This window comes from Sorex fumeus, unplaced genomic scaffold, assembly GCF_029834395.1.
Source record: "Sorex fumeus unplaced genomic scaffold, SorFum_2.1 ptg000093l, whole genome shotgun sequence".
Taxonomy (NCBI): Eukaryota; Metazoa; Chordata; class Mammalia; order Eulipotyphla; family Soricidae; genus Sorex; species Sorex fumeus.
The window spans coordinates 9,630,560-9,647,044 of record NW_026606150.1 but is presented as its reverse complement, the minus strand read 5'-3'; the positions used below and the strand labels follow the sequence as shown (position 1 = coordinate 9,647,044).

Here is a 16,485-nt window from a genome sequence, read left to right as displayed (position 1 = left end):
AAGCTCATGGCCCAGCCTGGGGCCACCCTGCAGGGATGCAGCAGGCCATGTCACTGCACCCCAGGAGGCTCCTCTAAGTATTAGGCTCAGCGGGGCTGCTATGGCGTGTCCCGCACACCAGACCTCCAAGGAGGTGGACAGAGGGGGCTCCTGAGGGGACTGGGCGTGCACACACACACGCGCACACACACACACACACACACATACCCCTTGTGTTATACCATGTCCTAGACACCAGGACACTGGGACTGGGCTAGGTGAGGCCAGAACTGCCTCTCATTCCCAGGGTGGGGTGCAGGGGGCTGGGGCTGGCTCCCCACCTCTAGGCACCTGTCCAAATGGTGAGGGGCTTCCCCTGGCCCCCCAGGACAGCCCCAGGCCTCTGTCCTACCAAGAAGGGGCAGTGCCGGCTTGGGGGCCTCTGCACGTGGTCTCTGCGGGTCAGGGGGCACCTACCAGACCCAAGGGGCAGGCAGCGGCCGCACTCTGGGGTCAGCAGCGCAGGCCCAGGGTCTCGCAGAAGATGCGCTGGAACTTGGGAGTTGATGGCGGTGTAGATGAGTGGGTTGAGCGCACTGCTGACCAGGCGAGGGTACCATGCAGGCAGGACAGAGCGTGCGGGTGGTGGGTGCCACCAAGTAGGGCGTCCCGCACAGCAGGAAGGCACCTGCAGGCGGCGCACGTGAGCCCCCCCCATGCCTTGCCACCCCGGTCCGCGACCCACCGACCACCATGGACAGGATCCTCTTGGCCTTGTGCTCCCGGCTGTGATCCCAGCGCACGGTTGCCTGCAGGCCAGCGGCGGGGGTCGAGGCGCGGTGGGGACTTGCAGCGCTGCAGCCCCCGGAACGTGGCCCAGTAGAGTAGCATGAGCAGGCAGGGCAGGAAGAAGGAGCACACGAACGGGAAGACCACGTAGCCGCCGTCCTCCAGGTGGCACACGGCGGGGTCACGGCCGCGCACGACGTTGAGGACGCACAGCACCGGCGCGGCCACCTCCAGGGCCAGCGGCCACGCCGAGCAGCCCCGGACACAAGGCCCCGCCCCGCTGACTGGAGCCCAGGGGCAAGGCCACGGCACGAACCTGTGGGACGCAGTGCCGACAGGCTAGGGGCGGTGGGTGGGGTGTCCGCACGGTGGGGGCGGGGCGGGGCCCACCTGTCCACGCTGATGACGCCCAGGCCGAGGATGGAGGCGGTGCCCAGCAGGACGTCCGTGGCCATAAGGGCGTCGCACAGGCCGGGGCTCGACAACCACATGGCCCCCCGGACCTGGAGGGGCCGCAGGAGGCCGTGGACATTGGCCCAGGCACCCGCCCGCTGGCTGACCTGACCCTTACTTTTTTGTTTTTGGGCTGTGCTCAGGGCTCACTCCTGGCGGGGCGCTGGGGACCCCGGGGGGTGCCAGGGATCAAACCTGGGTCTGCTCGCGCAGGGCAAACGCCCTGCCTGCTGCACTGCTGCTCCAACCGGCGTGGGGTGGGGTACGCGCGGGGAGGTGAGCCTGGGGAGGCCCGGGGAGCCCATGGCAACTGCTCCCAGGATGTGGGGTTCAGGTAACGGGTGGGACCTTGCACCCGCATTCCGTCCCAGGGCGCCCGCCAGCGCTGTGCTGCCTGGGACCCCAGTGTCCCAGGACAAAGTGGCCCGGGGGGTGGGGGGACAAGCGAGCCGGCCCTGGGCCCCGCTGAGTCCCCTCCTGCTTACTTGGGGGATTAGGAGCTTAGCTGCTGCAGGTGTTCTGCTCGACGACGACTCACCTCCACCTTAAGACCCCTCCCCAAGCCTGGCGAACCCATGCAAGGGCCTGGGCTTACGCGGGGTGTGGGTCACACCCCAGCCCGCACCCCACAGTGAAACGACACCGCCACGCTCGTGGCCAGTCAGTCTGCAACCTCAGCTCCTAGTGTGCGCGGCCGGGACCCCCGGGAGCCGGACCCAGAGAGGGGGCGCGTGTCCTGTGTCTGGGGTCCCCGGCCTGCAGAGCGGGCGGGCCGGGGCGGAGGGCAGTTCCGCTCACCTCCGAGTAGACAGCACGAGGAGGGCCAGGAGGGGGTCGGCGGGCGCCAGGCTGAGGACGAAGTAGTTGGTGGGCGTCTGCAGGACGCGCCACGCCCGCGCACACCAGCGAGTTGCCAGCCGTGCTGATGAGCAGCACGCCCCCCGCCAGCGCCGCCGCCTCCGCCGGCCCGGCCTCGGCTCCCGGGCCAATGCCCAGGACGCCCAGCACCGGGGACAGCGCTAAGGTCGCGCCCCCTCCCTGGCCCTTGGGCCCGGACGAGCCGCCGCGTCGCGCTCCCACGTCCAGGAGCCCGCTCCGAGCCCCGCCCCCAGCGCAGACGCCCCGCCCCTGAGGCGCTAAGCTCCGCCCCCGGAATCCCGCCCCAGCTTCTCTGCCGCCCCGCCCCCAGTGCAGACGCCCCGCCCCGCGTCTCGGAGCCACGCCCCGGAGGCGCTAAGCTCCGCCCGTGAGCCCCACCCCGGCCTCTCTGCCGCCCCGCCCCTCTAGGCTCCGCCCCGCCCTCTGTGCAGACGCTCCGCCCCGCGTTCCAGAGCTCCGCCCCCAAGGTCCTGTACCTGCCGCCCCGCCCCTCTAGGCTCCGCCCCGTCCTCAGTGCAGACGCTCCGCCCTGCGTTCCGGAGCTCCGCCCCCAAGGTCCTGTACCTCCCGCCCCTCCCCTCTAGGCTCCGCCCCGCCCCCAGTGCAGACGCTCCGCCCCACGTTCCAGAGCTCCGCCCCTCAAGGTCCTTTACCTGCCGCCCCGCCCCTCTAGGCTCCTCCCCGCCCTCAGTGCAGACGCTTCACCCCACGTTCCGGAGCTCCGCCCCCAAGGTCCTGTACCTGCCGCCCCTCCCCTCTAGGCTCCGCCCCGCCCTCTGTGCAGACGCTCCGCCCCGCGTTCCAGAGCTCCGCCCCCAAGGTCCTATACTGCCGCCCCGCCCCTCTAGGCTCCGCCCCACCCCCAGTGCAGACGCTCCGCCCCACGTTCCAGAGCTCCGCCCCTCAAGGTCCTATACTGCCGCCCCGCCCCTCTAGGCTCCGCCCCGTCCTCAGTGCAGACGCTCCGCCCCGCGTTCCGGAGCTCCGCCCCCAAGGTCCTGTACCTGCCGCCCCGCCTCCCTAGGCTCCGCCCCGCCCCCGTCCTAGAGCCCCGCCTGCAGAGCCCTGCTCTGCAACCCTGATGGCCCAGCCCAGCCCCCCTTCCCCCCCCACCCCCCACCCCCGCCCCACTCGGAAGGTGACTCCTCTGCTGCGCATCTGTGCCTCGCCGGCTCCCGCAGACCCCAGGCCCGCGCTGTGCTGCATCCCCCAGGAACCGGTTCACCCTAGGAGCCCCCATACTGCTTCACCCTCCTGCCCAGAAACTCGCTTTGCGGTTTAATGAGAAACAGGAGCCACCTTACCAGAGTGCCCATCACACAGCGAAGAGGAACCCCAAATGGGACCCCTCGGGGCAGAGGGGTGTCACAGGTTAAGACGGCTGAATCATTTCAATGCGGCACCCCATAGGTAGGGTCTGCCAAGCCCTGGCAGGAGGATCCCTGAACACTGGAATAAATCATGATCACTGCCGTGTGACCCCCAAACCAAAATAAGAGAATAAAATGTATGTGGATAAACCAAATATATATATAATTAGTCAAACAACTTTGAAAATGAAAAACGAACTTGGAGGAATCATATGACATCTGCACCATAAAGGGAGCCCTCACAAAGGAGAAAAAAAAATAACAGAGATCGGAGAGACAGTACGGCGGGCAGGAAGCTGGTTTCACATGCAATTTACCCAGGTTTGATTCCTGGCACCCTATATGGTCCCTTGGACTCTGCCAGGAGTGATTCCTGAATGCAGAGTCAGAATTAATTTCTAAGTAACACGGGTATGGTCCCCAAACAAAACAAGAGGTCGAAGGCAGGGCTGGATAGATAGATAGTCCAGGAGATGAGGCATGAGCCTGGCATGCGGCTGCGTTGGTTGACCCTGGTTCAGTCCCGGAACTGCTAAGTCCCTAAGTGCCCTCCTGAGCACAGAGCCAGGAACAGCCTCTGAGCGTGACCTCCCCACCCCTCCCCCGGTCCTCCAAAACACACCAACCAATAACGGCAGCTACAAAGAAAGAGGAGGGAGAGAGGGAATAAAATAAAGTAATAAATAAGCACTATAAGGAAATAGAACGTTATCTGGGGGCCACACTGGTGGTCCTCAGCACACTGTGCTCAGAGGTCACCCTGCCAGGGCTCGGGGGATCGAACCTCCAGATAAGGCCAGAGTCGTGCCAGTTGTCCGATCTTTGGCCCCAGCAAGAAAATCTTTAAGGGAAGTCAGGGCCAACTAAGACTCTCCTGAAGGGCAGCGAGATTTGCTGTTAGGATCAAGATATGAAGTCACTGGGCTGGGCTGTGACTCAGGGGTCATGCATGAGATCTGGGTTCACTCCCTGGCACAGCTCAGGAAGCTGCAAACACGGGCAACGCGACATGGCATCACCAGTAGCCCAGCGCTGGCTACTGGCCAAGCTGACCCGCAAGATGAGGTGGGCAGGATGGGCAGTGGCCAGGGGGCTGCTGTGGGCACTCACAGCCTGGACCCCACATCCCATCCAGGGGTGGGCCACAGCCCGCGGTACTCAGGACTCATTCCTGGTGGGGCTCAGGAGAGTGTGCAGGACTGGAGATCAAACCCCACCTGCCCGCTCCCCTTCTCCTGAAACAGTGCACGTCAATGCTTGGCCGAGAGTTAATTTGGAAGAACCATCACTGGGGGTTGGGCGGGGGGGGTGATGGAGGGCCCTGCTTGCTTCCAGAATTGGGACACACGAGATTCCGCTCGGACACTGAACACTTCCCCGTCCCCTCCAGTGTGAGCGGCCGAGGTCCCCCTGGGCTGTGTCTTTCTCTGTGTTACTCCTGCCACGGGGCTCTCCACCCTGAATGCGCTGGGAATGGAAATCTTGCCCTCGCTATTTGTCCTGACTAGGGATTCTTTTCTGAGGCATGAGGACAAGTGGATGTGGGTGATCAGGATGAGGTCATCCCACTGTCTGCAAACCCTTTCCCTTTGGTGTGCCTGGCCTGTAATGAAAATGCACGTATGGAAATAAGTTCTCCTCCCTGGAGAGATAGCACAGCAGGAAGGGCGCTTGCCTGCACATAAGCAACCCGGGTTCAATCCCTGGCACCAAATATGGTTCCCCAAGGCCCACCAAGAGTGATCCCTGATCTTAAAGCTAGGACTGGTGAATGGACCATGCGTTAAACTACGGCGCCATGCCTCCCCAGGAGGGAAAGGGTGTTGCTCCCTTCCGCCTTTTTCTCCCCCAGCAGCCAGGTGGCCACCGCCTCAGAGCTTGTAGGAAAGCCAGATATGAGCTGGCGGTGACGGGGTAACTGCAGTCTCTTGGGAAGGGGAGCGGTACCGGCTCGTCCTTCACGCCCTACCGAGGTCACGAGTTGCCCCCCACGAGCGGCTCTCCGGCACAGCCATAACACCAGATGCACAGAAACCAACCTCGTAATTATCTGGCTCTTTGCAGAAGTCCAAAATCGCGCGGCCGCTCTCATGGCCGTGCAACATTATATGATTCTCATAACCACCTATCACTGTCACTGTCCTCCCATTGTTCATCGATTTTGCTCAAGCGGGCCCAGCAACGTCTCCATCATGAGACTTGTTACTGTGTCTGGCATATTGAATACATCACAGGTAGCTTGCCAGGCTTTGCCGTGCGGGTGAGATACTCTCAGTAGCTTGCCGGGCTCTCCGAGAGGGGCGGAGGAATCGAACTCGGCTCGGCCAGGCCGGCTGTGCACAAGGCAAACGCCCCACGGCTGTGCTATCGCTTCAGTCCAACCAGCTATAGAAAGCAAATTATTTCACAATGCCTTTTCAGCAATTCTGATTGTTGGGGGGGGAATTTTAAGCAATATGGTGCATCTCTTGTTGAAATAATGAATGCAATCAATATAGAGAAAAGTTAAATAGAAATCATCTACCTCACAGGTAGGGGGAGGGTTGGGAGGGGAGTATATTGGGGTTCTTGGTGGTGAAATATGAGTACTGGTGAAGGGAAAGGTGTTTGATCATTGTATGACCGAGCCTTGAACCTGAAAGCTTTGTAACTTTTCCCACAGTGATTCAATAAATAATTATAAGAAGGAAAAAAATAAAATCATGAAAAAAAAGTAAGGTGGAGTTCATGTCCAATTCAATCAGCTAATCAGTGGCTGAATAAATAGCAGTACTCCTATGTATATAAAAAAGCTAGGACTGAGCCCTGAGCACCACTCGGTGTAAAAAAGAAGGATGGACGGATGGAAGGACAGAAGGAAGGGAAGAAGGATGGATGGAAGGAAGGGAGAGAAGAAGGAAGAAGGAAGGAAGGGAAGAAGGAAGGTGGGGCTGGAGCAATAGCACAGCGGGTAGGGCATTTGCCTTACATGTAGCTGACCCAGGTTCGATTCCCAGCATCCCATATGGTCCCCCAGGCACTGCCAGGAGTGATTCCTGAGTGCAGAACCAGGAGTAACCCCTGAGCATTGCTGTGTATGACCCAAAAATAAGGGAAGGAAAAGGAATGAATGAAGGAAGAAAGGAAGGAAGGAAGGAAGGAAGGAAGGAAGGATGGAAAGAAGGATGGAAGGAAGGGAAGAAGGAAAGAAGGAAGGATGGAAGGAAGAAAGAAAGATGGAAGGAAGGAAGGAAGGACGAGAAAGGAAGAAGATTGGAAGGAAGGAAGGGAAGAAGGAAAGAAGGAAGGAAGGAAGGAAGGAAGAAAGGAAGGAAGGAAAGGATGGATGGAAGGAAGGAACGGAAGAAGGAAAGAAGGATGGATGGAAGGAAGGAAGGAAGGATGAAAGGAAGGGAGAAAAGAAGGAAGGAACGAAAGATGGAAGGAAGGAAGGAAGGAAGGAAGGAAGGAAGGAAAGAAGGAAGGAAGGAAGGAAGGAAGGAAGGAAGGGAAGAAGGAAAAATGGAAGGAAGGAAGGAAGGAAGGAAGGAAGGAAGGAAGGAAGGAAGGAAGAAGGGCTCTTTTTAGGGGGCCACACTCCGCTGTGCAAAAGGGTTCCTTCTGGCTGTGCATTCAGGAATCACTCCTGAGCTCTGGACTATGGCTCTGGCCCAGCTAGAAAGTTCTTTCCTTGTCCCGGTCCTCGGCTGGGTCTGCGGCTGGCGGAGGCACCCGGCCGCGGATTTGAGAAAAGGCCTTGGGGGGTCTGGTCTGGGGGGCTCGGGCCGACTCTGCCCAGTGGCGCTCAGGGCTCCAGGTGGGGTTCAGGGGCCCTTGGGGCTCCGGGAGGGCACCCGGCGACCCCCCCGGGGGGATGATGACCTCCGCGGCGGCGCTGGCGCCCCGGGGTGCGGGGGGGGTCCGCGCCGCGGGATCCGGCGCCCAAATCCCTATTGACCGCGGGTCGGAAAGAGCCGCCGGGCGGGCGCCGGCGAGGCGCGGGGACAGCTGCTGGGGGCGGCCCCGGGGCCCCGCGATCAATGGGGGCCGCTATAAAGCGCGGGCGGCCGCGGGCCCGGCACCGCACCATGACCGCCCGGCCGCTGCCGCTGCTGCTGCTGCTGCTGCTGGGGGGCGCCGCGGCCCGGCCCGGCCCGCCCAGGCAGGACCCCGGGCCGGCGGGGGCGGGGGGGGTGGCCGGGCGCCCCCGCCCCGCTGACCGCGCCCCTCTGCCCGCAGGCCGCCGCGGCACTCGGACGGGATGTTCACCAGCGAGCTGAGCCGCCTGCGCGAGAGCGCGCACCTGCAGAGGCTGCTGCAGGGCCTGGTGGGCAGGCGCAGGTGGGCGCGGCGGGCGGCGCGGGCCGGGGCGCGGAGCGGGGCGGCGACGGGGCTCCTCACCTCTGCCCTGTCCCGCCCCCAACTCCAGGGCTAACTCTGATTTGGGGTGGGGGGCAGCGAGCCGGACACAGAGAACGGCACGGCCTGGCCGCAGCCTGCCGAGGAGCAGGTCCTCCTGCTGTGGACCGACTCGCCCGCCCTGCTGGCCTGGTGAGGTGGCCGGGACCCCCGCCCCGCCCCGCCCCGCGGCCCCGCCCCGCGCCCGGGGCCCCGCCCACGGCCCCGCCCCTCGCTCTGGCCCCGCCCCTCGCTCTGGCCCCGCCCCGCCCGGGCCCCGCCCACTCCGTGCCCCGCAAACACACACACCCCCGCTCCCGCACCCCTCACCCTCACGTCCAAGACCCCCTTCCTTCAGCACCCATCGCCAGCAGCAGTCGGGGGGGCACCCCGGAGCCCCCACCTGAGCAGAGCCGGGGCTCCTGCCCCACCAACCCTTGCCTTGTAGGAGGCCGCTGAGGAGCCTGGAGCTGACCCCCAGCCCGAGGCGCGGGGCGCGGGCCCCGGTTCCGGAGCCAGGGGAGCCGGCCCGCCGCCTGTGACGCCGCAGCCCGGGGACGGGGAGAGCGGGGTGGGCAGGGGGCGCTGCCCTTGGCACCAATAAAGACGGATTCTAAACGTGGCCTGAGCCTGTGTTCCTGGACCCCACTCCAGAGGGGACGCCCGTCCCGCTGCCCTTCGCCCGGGACCCCACCCTCCCCTTATCTCGGCCTCCCCGGACGCCTCGGGCCCGCGCCAGCCCACATCAGAAGCGGGTCCCCGGGACTGCGGTCTCGCTGCGGGGTGGAGACTCGGGCCGCCAGTCCGCTCCCCAACCCCTTCCCTGCCCTTCCACAGACCACTCCCCCGGCAGGGGCGTGGGGGGCCGGGAAAGATGAGGGCAGTCGGGTGCAGGGCGGGGTGGGGGCCGAGGTGAAGCGACCGCCCTCCTCCCAGAAGCTTGGGGAGGGGCTTGCAGTTCATCTAAAGGTGCCAGGGGGAGCCGGGCACAGGGCGGGGGGCAGCGGCAAGCCCAGGGCCGCTCCTTCGCCCGCCTCCTCCCCCCTTCCACTGCCGCAGCCCCTGGTCCCCAGGCCCCCGCATCCTAGCCCAGCCTGTGCCCGGGCTCCCGGGGGCCGGCCGGCGGGATCCCCCCTGGAGGAGTGTCTGCGGAAGGATCGTAAAACAGGGCGGGGTCAGCCGGGCCGAAGGTCGCTGTCCCAGAGGCAGCTGTGCGGGAGACCGGCGCGGAGGACCGGCTGGGAGGCCCCGCGGACCCTCCTGTCAACATGTGGGCGCTGGGGGCGCCGGCCCTGCTGCTGCTGCTGCTCCAGGCCGCGGGGGTGCAGGGCCAAGGTACCCGCAGGCCCAGAGGGCGGCCGGAGGGCAGGGGGACGGCGGCCGCCTCTGACCCCGCTGCTTTCTTTCCAGTGTGCCCTGTGGAACAGAAGGTGGAAAGTGTGTCAGAGAACAGCACGGAGGCCTTGAACGTGGTCCTGGCTGTCGTCACGCTGCCCCCGGGCCAGTCTGTACGTGTGTCGAAGGAGTCCGAGGAATACTTTACCATCAAGAACGAGAACCAGCTCTTCCTCCATAAGACTCCGGACTTTGAGGTACGGACTAGGGGCGTGTCTGGGTTGGGGTGCACTGCCCAGAACCAGGTCAGCACATCTCCTAGAGTAGGGGGATCCCCCAGAATCTGAGCCCCCCGGAGGCGATGGAGCCGACCAGGTCTGAAGACAGCTCCAGTGAGAGCCGGTCATATCCACACCCTGGTGCGTGGAAGGCAGGTGCCTGACCCAGCTCACCCCCACCCTCACTGCTTCCTTTGCCAGCCCCCCATGATTGTGGGTCTGTGTGCCAGCTGGGGGGGGTCTTCGTGTGACAACGAGGGCTGTGTGTGCCAGCTGGGGGGTCCACTCAGGAATCCTCCTGGCAGTGCTCAGGGGACCGGATAGGATGCTGGGGATGGAACCTGGGTTGGTGCGTGCAGGGCAAGTGTACTCCCTGCTGTGCTGCGTGTGCCAACTAGGGGCTGTGTGTGCCAACTAGGGTCTTTGTGTGACAGCTGAGGTTCCCACACCTTCTTTCGCAGGAAACCCAAATTCTGTTTGCGAGACTGGAGTGCCTGAATCAGGGCACCACAGACTTGGTGAGTGACCCCAAGGCCAGAGCCCACCTCCTCGGTACAATTCTGTGCCCTGCTGTGTCCCTCTAGGGTCTGCCCAGGGACCTCAGCAGATCACCTGAGCTGGCAGTGCCCACACTTCTTCCACAGCTCACAGGAACCCCACTTCCTCCACTGTCCCCCACCCCCCCACTGAGCACATCTGCAGCTCTGCCTCAAGCTGATGTCCCCATGTCCCGTCCCCATGTCCCATCCCACTCCCGCCTCTCTTTGTTTTGTTTTGGGTTTGGGTCACGCTGCTGACACTAAGGCGGTACTCCCGGCTTTGCACTCAGGAGTCGCTCCTGGCAGTGCTCAGGGGACCATATAGGATGCTGGGGATCGAACAGATGCAAACAAAAGGCAAATGCACTTCCTGCTGTACTATCGCTCTGGTCCCCACTCTGGAAACTTCCAGCCGGCTTGTGGGCTCCCCTCTCAGCCCCGGCACCCCCATCTCAGAGGGGATTCACAGGACTAAGCGCCCCCCCTCATTTTGCCCCAGGTCGGCAGTCGTACGGTGCGCCTGTTGATCAAAGACATCAACGACAATGCCCCGACATTCTCCCAGGAGACCTACACTGAGAGCGTGACCGAGGTGAGGGGCAGCCCCGGGGGGTGGGTGGGGAGCCCACGGCCTGGCGTCAAGAGTGCTCAGAGCACCTCTGCTCCCAGGAGGCCAGAGTGAACACCATCGTCGTCCCTGCATCGAAGCTGCAGGCCACGGACAAGGACCAGAGCGATGTCCTGTTCTATGAACTCAAGGAAGTGACCCCGGTCAGTGGTTCAGTCCCGCCCACTGCCCACACGCCCGCGGCGTCTCTGCTCCGTCTCCGCCCAGATCGCTCAGGCTGTCCTTCCTGCAGGAAGCCAGCAAGTTCTTCTCCCTGGTGAGCCGAACCCAGCCCGGCCTCAGGCTGAGCCAGGCACTGGACTATGGCAAGCTGGCCCGCATGACCTTCACGCTGTTGGTCCGGGTGAGCAGCCTCAGAGCCGCACGGGCCCCGCCCTCCGCAGCCCCAGCCCCGCCCCGCTCAGGCCCCGCCCCAGCCCTAGGCCCCGCCTCTGACCCACCCCGCCTCCTTCATGCCCGTCCCACCCAGCCCGGCCCCACAGGCCCCGCCCCCATAGGCCCCACCTCTGACCCAGACCCCGCCTCCTCTCATGCCCGTCACACCCAGCCCCACCCCAGCCCCGCCCCGCCCCCATAGACCCCGCCCCAGCTCTAGGCCCCGCCTCTGACCCAGACCCCGCCTACTTCATGCCCATCTCACTCAGGCTCTGCCCCTCTCAGGCCCCGCCCCAGCCCTCCCCCCCGCCTCTGACCCCCACCCCGCCTCTTTCATGCCTGTCCCACCCAGCCCGGCCCCATAGGCCCCGCCCCCATAGGCCCCACCTCTGACCTAGACCCCGCCTACTTCATGCCCATCTCACCCAGGTCCCGCCCCATAGGCCCCGCCCCAGTCCTAGGCCCCGCCTCTGACCCCCACCCCGCCTCTTTCATGCCTGTCCCACCCAGCCCCACCCCAGACCCAGGCCCTGCCCACCCCGTCAGGCCCCGCCCCAGCTCTAGGCCCCGCCTCTGACCCAGACCCCGCCTACTTCATGCCCATCTCACTCAGGCTCTGCCCCTCTCAGGCCCCGCCCCAGCCCTAGGCCCCGCCTCTGACCCCCACCCCGCCTCTTTCATGCCTGTCCCACCCAGCCCCACCCCAGACCCAGGCCCTGCCCACCCCGTCAGGCCCCGCCCCAGCTCTAGGCCCCGCCTCTGACCCAGACCCCGCCTACTTCATGCCCATCTCACTCAGGCTCTGCCCCTCTCAGGCCCCGCCCCAGCCCTAGGCCCCGCCTCTGACCCCCACCCCGCCTCTTTCATGCCTGTCCCACCCAGCCTCACCCCAGACTCAGGCCCTGCCCACCCCGTCCAGGCCCCGCCCCAGCTCTAGGCCCCGCCTCTGACCCAGACCCCGCCTACTTCATGCCCATCTCATCCAGGTCCCGCCCCATAGGCCCCGCCCCAGTCCTAGGCCCCGCCTCTGACCCCCACCCCGCCTCTTTCATGCCTGTCCCACCCAGCCCCACCCCAGACCCAGGCCCTGCCCACCCCGTCAGGCCCCGCCCCAGCTCTAGGCCCCGCCTCTGACCCAGACCCCGCCTACTTCATGCCCATCTCATCCAGGTCCCGCCCCATAGGCCCCGCCCCAGTCCTAGGCCCCGCCTCTGACCCACACCCCGCCTCTCTCATGCTCGTCCCATCCGGGCCCCGCCCCACCCAGGCCCCGCCCACCCCAGGCCCCGCCCACTCAGGCCCCGCCCTGCCTCCACCCCAGCCCTAGGCCCCGCTTCTGTCCCGCCCAGGTCCCGCCTCTGTCCCGCCCCCTCTCCCACCCTGGAGACTCCTCATGCCCGACCGAGGCTGCTTGGGTGCTGCCCCAGCGGGGTCTCCTGGGCCTGATGGACTTGGCCGCACTGTGATAGGACACTGAGAATGAGAACCAAACACCCAGTCACACAGCCAGCGCCACTGTGGTCGTGGACGTGGTGCCTGCAGACCTGCGTCCCCCCTGGTTCCTGCCCTGCGTACACAATGACTCTCACATCTGCGTCCAGGCACAGTACAAGGGGATCGTCCCCATAGACGTCAACCTGGTACTGCGCAGGGACAGCCTGGGGGCGTGGGGCGGGACCAGGGTGCTGGGGGCGGGGCCAGGGAGTGGGCGTGGTCTGTGGGTCACGGAGGTGGGTGGGTGGGGCGACCTCGTGGTGATTTGCCTACAGCGCTCGCTGTCCTCTGCCGACTGACTGTCAGGGCCCTGACATGGCCTAGGGGTGGCGGGGGTGTCGTGAGCAGGAGGTGGTCCCGGGGGTCTGGGGCAGTCCGGAGGGGCGGGAGGGGGTATGGGGGTGCCACAGCTCTGAAGACTGACCTGACATCTGTGCGGGGTCAGCCGGAGGGGTTGTTCCCACTCTTGGGGGCTGGAGGGCGAGTGGGGTCTCACCAGCCCACCACGTCCCCTTCCCTCCGGGCTGGCTCCCCCAGCCATACATGCTCAGCTTCAGTCCCGGGCCCATCTACGCCGTGGACGGCGACTGGGCCATCAACGAGGAGATCATCTACAGCCTGAAGGGTGGTGAGTGAGAGCTGGCCCGGTTTCCCCGCCTGGGCCCTGGTCATCAGCCCAGGCTGGTACCAGCGGTGGCTCTGCCGTCTTTGCAGAAGGCGTGGACAATGAGATGTTCAGCATTAACAGTAGCACAGGCAACCTCACCATGCACAAGCACGCACCCAACCCCAAGACCTTCCTGTTGCTGGTCACGGTGAGTGTCTGTCCCCGCCTCCGTGCCCACAGCCGTTCCGGAGCCCTCCGGACCTGGTGGTCAGTGCTGCTGTCCCCACCCCAGGCCAGACAGAAGTCCGGTGCCCGGTACTCGGTGACGCAGGTGTCGGTGGAGGTGACCAGCAAGGAGAGCTACGCCTCCTTCCCGCTGAATCTGTACCACGGCTTCCTGGTGCTCGGCCAAGGGGCGGGCATTGCCGTCAAGGATGCTGCAGACCCTTCCCAGCCACTGACCCTTCGGGCCCAGGACACAATCCCTGTAGGTGCCCGCCACCTGCGGAGGGTGGGCTGTGGGGTGCCATGGGACCCCGGGCTCACAGACACCATATCCAGGAGTACAACAGGAACTTTGAGTACAAAATCACAAACAATACCAACTTCCGGATGGAAGGAGAAGCCGTGCTGACCACCTCCTTGCTGGTGGCCCCGGGGACCTACGCCGCAAAGGTGAGGGCAGGGCGGGGTCCAGGGAAGGGGTCCAGCTGAGCTCTGGAGGCCAAATCCATATCCCGTCCAGGTGGAGGCCTACAACACGGTCACAAAGTCCAATGCCACCACCGTGGTGGAGATTCGAGTCTCTCCGGAGCCCACCTCTGCCCCAGGTGAGCCTGGGGCCCTTCCTGGAGCAGGGGGGTGAGGGAAGAGAGACGCCCTGCCCCCAGGCCTCGCGGGCCCCCAGCATGCCCCCTCAGGGACTCCCCGGCCCCCAGCTTAAACCACGCCCCAGACGCCCCCCAGCACTGGTGTCAGCACCAGACCACCCTCCACTTCACCCACAGGCACCGAGCAGCCGGGATCCACAGGCCCCTCGTCCACAGGTAGGCCACCCCACACCCGGGGTCAGGTCTGGGGACCCCCGGGAGATCCAAGGGACAGACGAGCCCCAGGGAGCCCCACTGCCCCTGGCTTTAGGGCACTGGAACTGTGGGGCAGGAGTGGCCACTCCCCGGGGCCAGGTCTGCTCTCTGCAGTCCAGTAAGTGGGGCTGCTGTCGCCTGCAGGGACGCCAGGGACCGGGACAGTGACTGTGACCGGGACGGTGCCTGGGACGGAGACGGGGACTGTGACAAGGACAGAGACTGTGAGCACGACTGAGTCGGGGACCATGACCTCAACCATGACTGCGCTGCCGGGGACCGTGACCACACCCGGGACCGTGACTGTGCCAGGGACCGTGACCACGCCAGGGACAGTGACCACACCTGGGACCGGGACCGTGCCCGTGCCTGGGTCCGTGCCTGGGACGACTGTGACCATGCCTGGGACTGGGACCACGCCCATGCCTGGGACTGTGCCCGGGACTGTGCCCACTCCTGAGACCCCCGGGATAGTGACTACGCCCGGAGGCGGCGTGGACGTGGACGGAGCCTGCCCTGAGGCCGCGCGGTTCTCTGTAGTGCAGATGGCGGCGCTGGGCGGGGTGCTGGGGGCGCTGCTGCTGCTGGCGCTGGTGGCCCTTGTCGTGCTCGTGTGCAAGCATTACGGCCACAGGTTCAACTGCTGCTGCTCCCGGACACGGCTGGTGAGGCGGGGGGAGCACGGGGACCCCTCCTGGCCGAGCGTCCCCCAGCCACGCCCAGACCCCATCCCCAAACCAGTCCTCTCTGGGGGGCGGGAGTGGGCTGCAGAAGGGGAGGGGAGGGTGGGCTCGCGGCTGGAGTTCGGGCTGAGCCCTGCGCCCCACCTTCGCCCGCAGAAGTCCCAGCCGAAGGAGTACGACAACGAGACCTTCGTGGGTGACAGCGAGGCCAACTGGAACGAGGCTAACGCCCCGGTGACGCGCTCTGCCGGCGACGAGGACCCCCCGGCACCCTCAGAGCCTGCGCCCTCAAGGCTTGCACGCTTGGGAACCCCAGAGCACACACCCACAGAGCCCACGGCCTTGGAACCCACAAAGACCGATCTCTCAGCACTCCAGAAGTCTGCGCCCCCCCCGCCCCCGTCGGCGGCGGCCCCCAGCCCTCCTGTCCTCCGCGCTGCCGACTCTCCGCCCCCTGTGGTGGCCCAGACGCCCCCCGAGGGGAGTAGCCCCCAGGCAGTGAGGTCCATCCTGACCAAGGAGCGGCGGCCGGAGGGCGGCTACAAGGCCGTGTGGTTCGGGGAGGACATTGGCGCCGCCGAGGCGGACGTGGTGGTCCTCAACGCGCCCACGACGGGCGTAGACGACGACGATGACGGCAACGACAGTCACAGTGAAGGCGATGGTGACCCCGGGGGCGACTTGGGCGAGGAGGACGGGTACGAGAATGTCGGCATCTCTGTCGTAGTCTAGGGCTCTGCCCGCGACCCTCCCGCAGCCAGAATAAAGTGAATGCAGCTGCACCGCAGTGTGGTGGCGCGTCGGGGACGGCGTGGGGGCTGCAGGGGGCTGCCGGGGGCCTGGGGCACCCGCACGGGTGACAGAGACCCCCTTGCCGGATGCCGTCTTGACCCTCGCGTGGCGCGGGCGTTTTCTGCAGCGGCCGGAAGGGCACTCCGTGGAATCGGATGTGTGCAGGGCAGAGGAGAGGCCAGGGCTGGTCTGGCAGGTGCCAGAAGTGACCCCCGGGCACAGCTGCTGCGGGCCCCCAACCCAGGACTCAAGCTTCTGGGGACAGCGTGCTCTCCTCCCACGCGACCCTGTCCGCGAAAGGCCCGGTGCTGTGGGCGGGGCTCAATTCCCAGGTTCCTGCAGGTCCGGCTCAGCCCTCGGCCAGCCGGGCACTGCGTGCACTCGGTCACAAGACTGGACACAGGGCCGCCCTGTGACTCCCGCGGGGCCCCGCCCCGCCGCGCGCCCTCCTTGGCCCGCCCCGCCCTCCTTGGCCCGCCCTCGCCCCGCCCCAGCCGCGCTGGCCCCGCCCCGTCAGGGCTCGCCCCACCCCTCCCGCGGCCCGCCCTCGTTAGCCCCGCCCACAGCCGCGCCGGCCCCGCCCCGCCGGCCCTCGCTCTCCCTAGCCAGGCCACGCCACGCCCACCGCGTCGGCCGCCCTCCTCCGCCAGCCCCGCCCACTCCTCCTCCGCCGGCCCCGCCCACTCCTCCCCGCCCGCCAATCGCCCCGCCCGATTCCGGCCCCACCTTCCGATCGCCCCGCCCCTCCGCGCCCGGATAAAAGCGCTTCTCGGGGGCTCCGCGGCGAAACTTTGCTTATCGCCGGCTGCTACTTCCAGGTAC

At 65.8% G+C, this 16,485-nt stretch overlaps 3 protein-coding genes across 3 annotated transcripts; 2 read left to right on the top strand and 1 right to left on the bottom strand.

Moving 5' to 3' along the window:
* Positions 1 to 492: 492 nt before the first annotated feature.
* On the bottom strand, positions 493 to 7,539 carry DRD4 (dopamine receptor D4). The gene is given in 9 exon segments (XM_056131602.1): positions 493 to 534; positions 597 to 667; positions 783 to 1,018; positions 1,020 to 1,084; positions 1,155 to 1,271; positions 2,020 to 2,033; positions 2,036 to 2,109; positions 2,111 to 2,240; positions 7,332 to 7,539. Coding segments are annotated over 9 exon segments (957 nt in total).
* On the top strand, positions 7,538 to 8,401 carry SCT (secretin). Its single transcript, XM_056131895.1, has 4 exons — positions 7,538 to 7,611; positions 7,689 to 7,790; positions 7,908 to 8,000; positions 8,296 to 8,401. Exons 1-4 carry the CDS (start codon positions 7,538 to 7,540, stop codon positions 8,387 to 8,389), a joined length of 363 nt encoding a protein of 120 aa, XP_055987870.1. The 3' UTR covers positions 8,390 to 8,401.
* A 714-nt stretch (positions 8,402 to 9,115) lies between these two features.
* On the top strand, positions 9,116 to 15,603 carry CDHR5 (cadherin related family member 5). The gene is made up of 15 exons (XM_056131601.1): positions 9,116 to 9,182; positions 9,258 to 9,439; positions 9,922 to 9,978; positions 10,499 to 10,591; positions 10,669 to 10,770; positions 10,860 to 10,970; positions 12,472 to 12,642; positions 13,034 to 13,121; positions 13,211 to 13,311; positions 13,396 to 13,584; positions 13,656 to 13,778; positions 13,849 to 13,933; positions 14,111 to 14,149; positions 14,729 to 14,853; positions 15,028 to 15,603. The coding sequence occupies exons 1-15, from the start codon at positions 9,116 to 9,118 to the stop codon at positions 15,601 to 15,603; spliced, it is 2,109 nt and encodes a 702-aa protein (XP_055987576.1).
* The last annotated feature ends 882 nt before the right edge of the window (positions 15,604 to 16,485 follow it).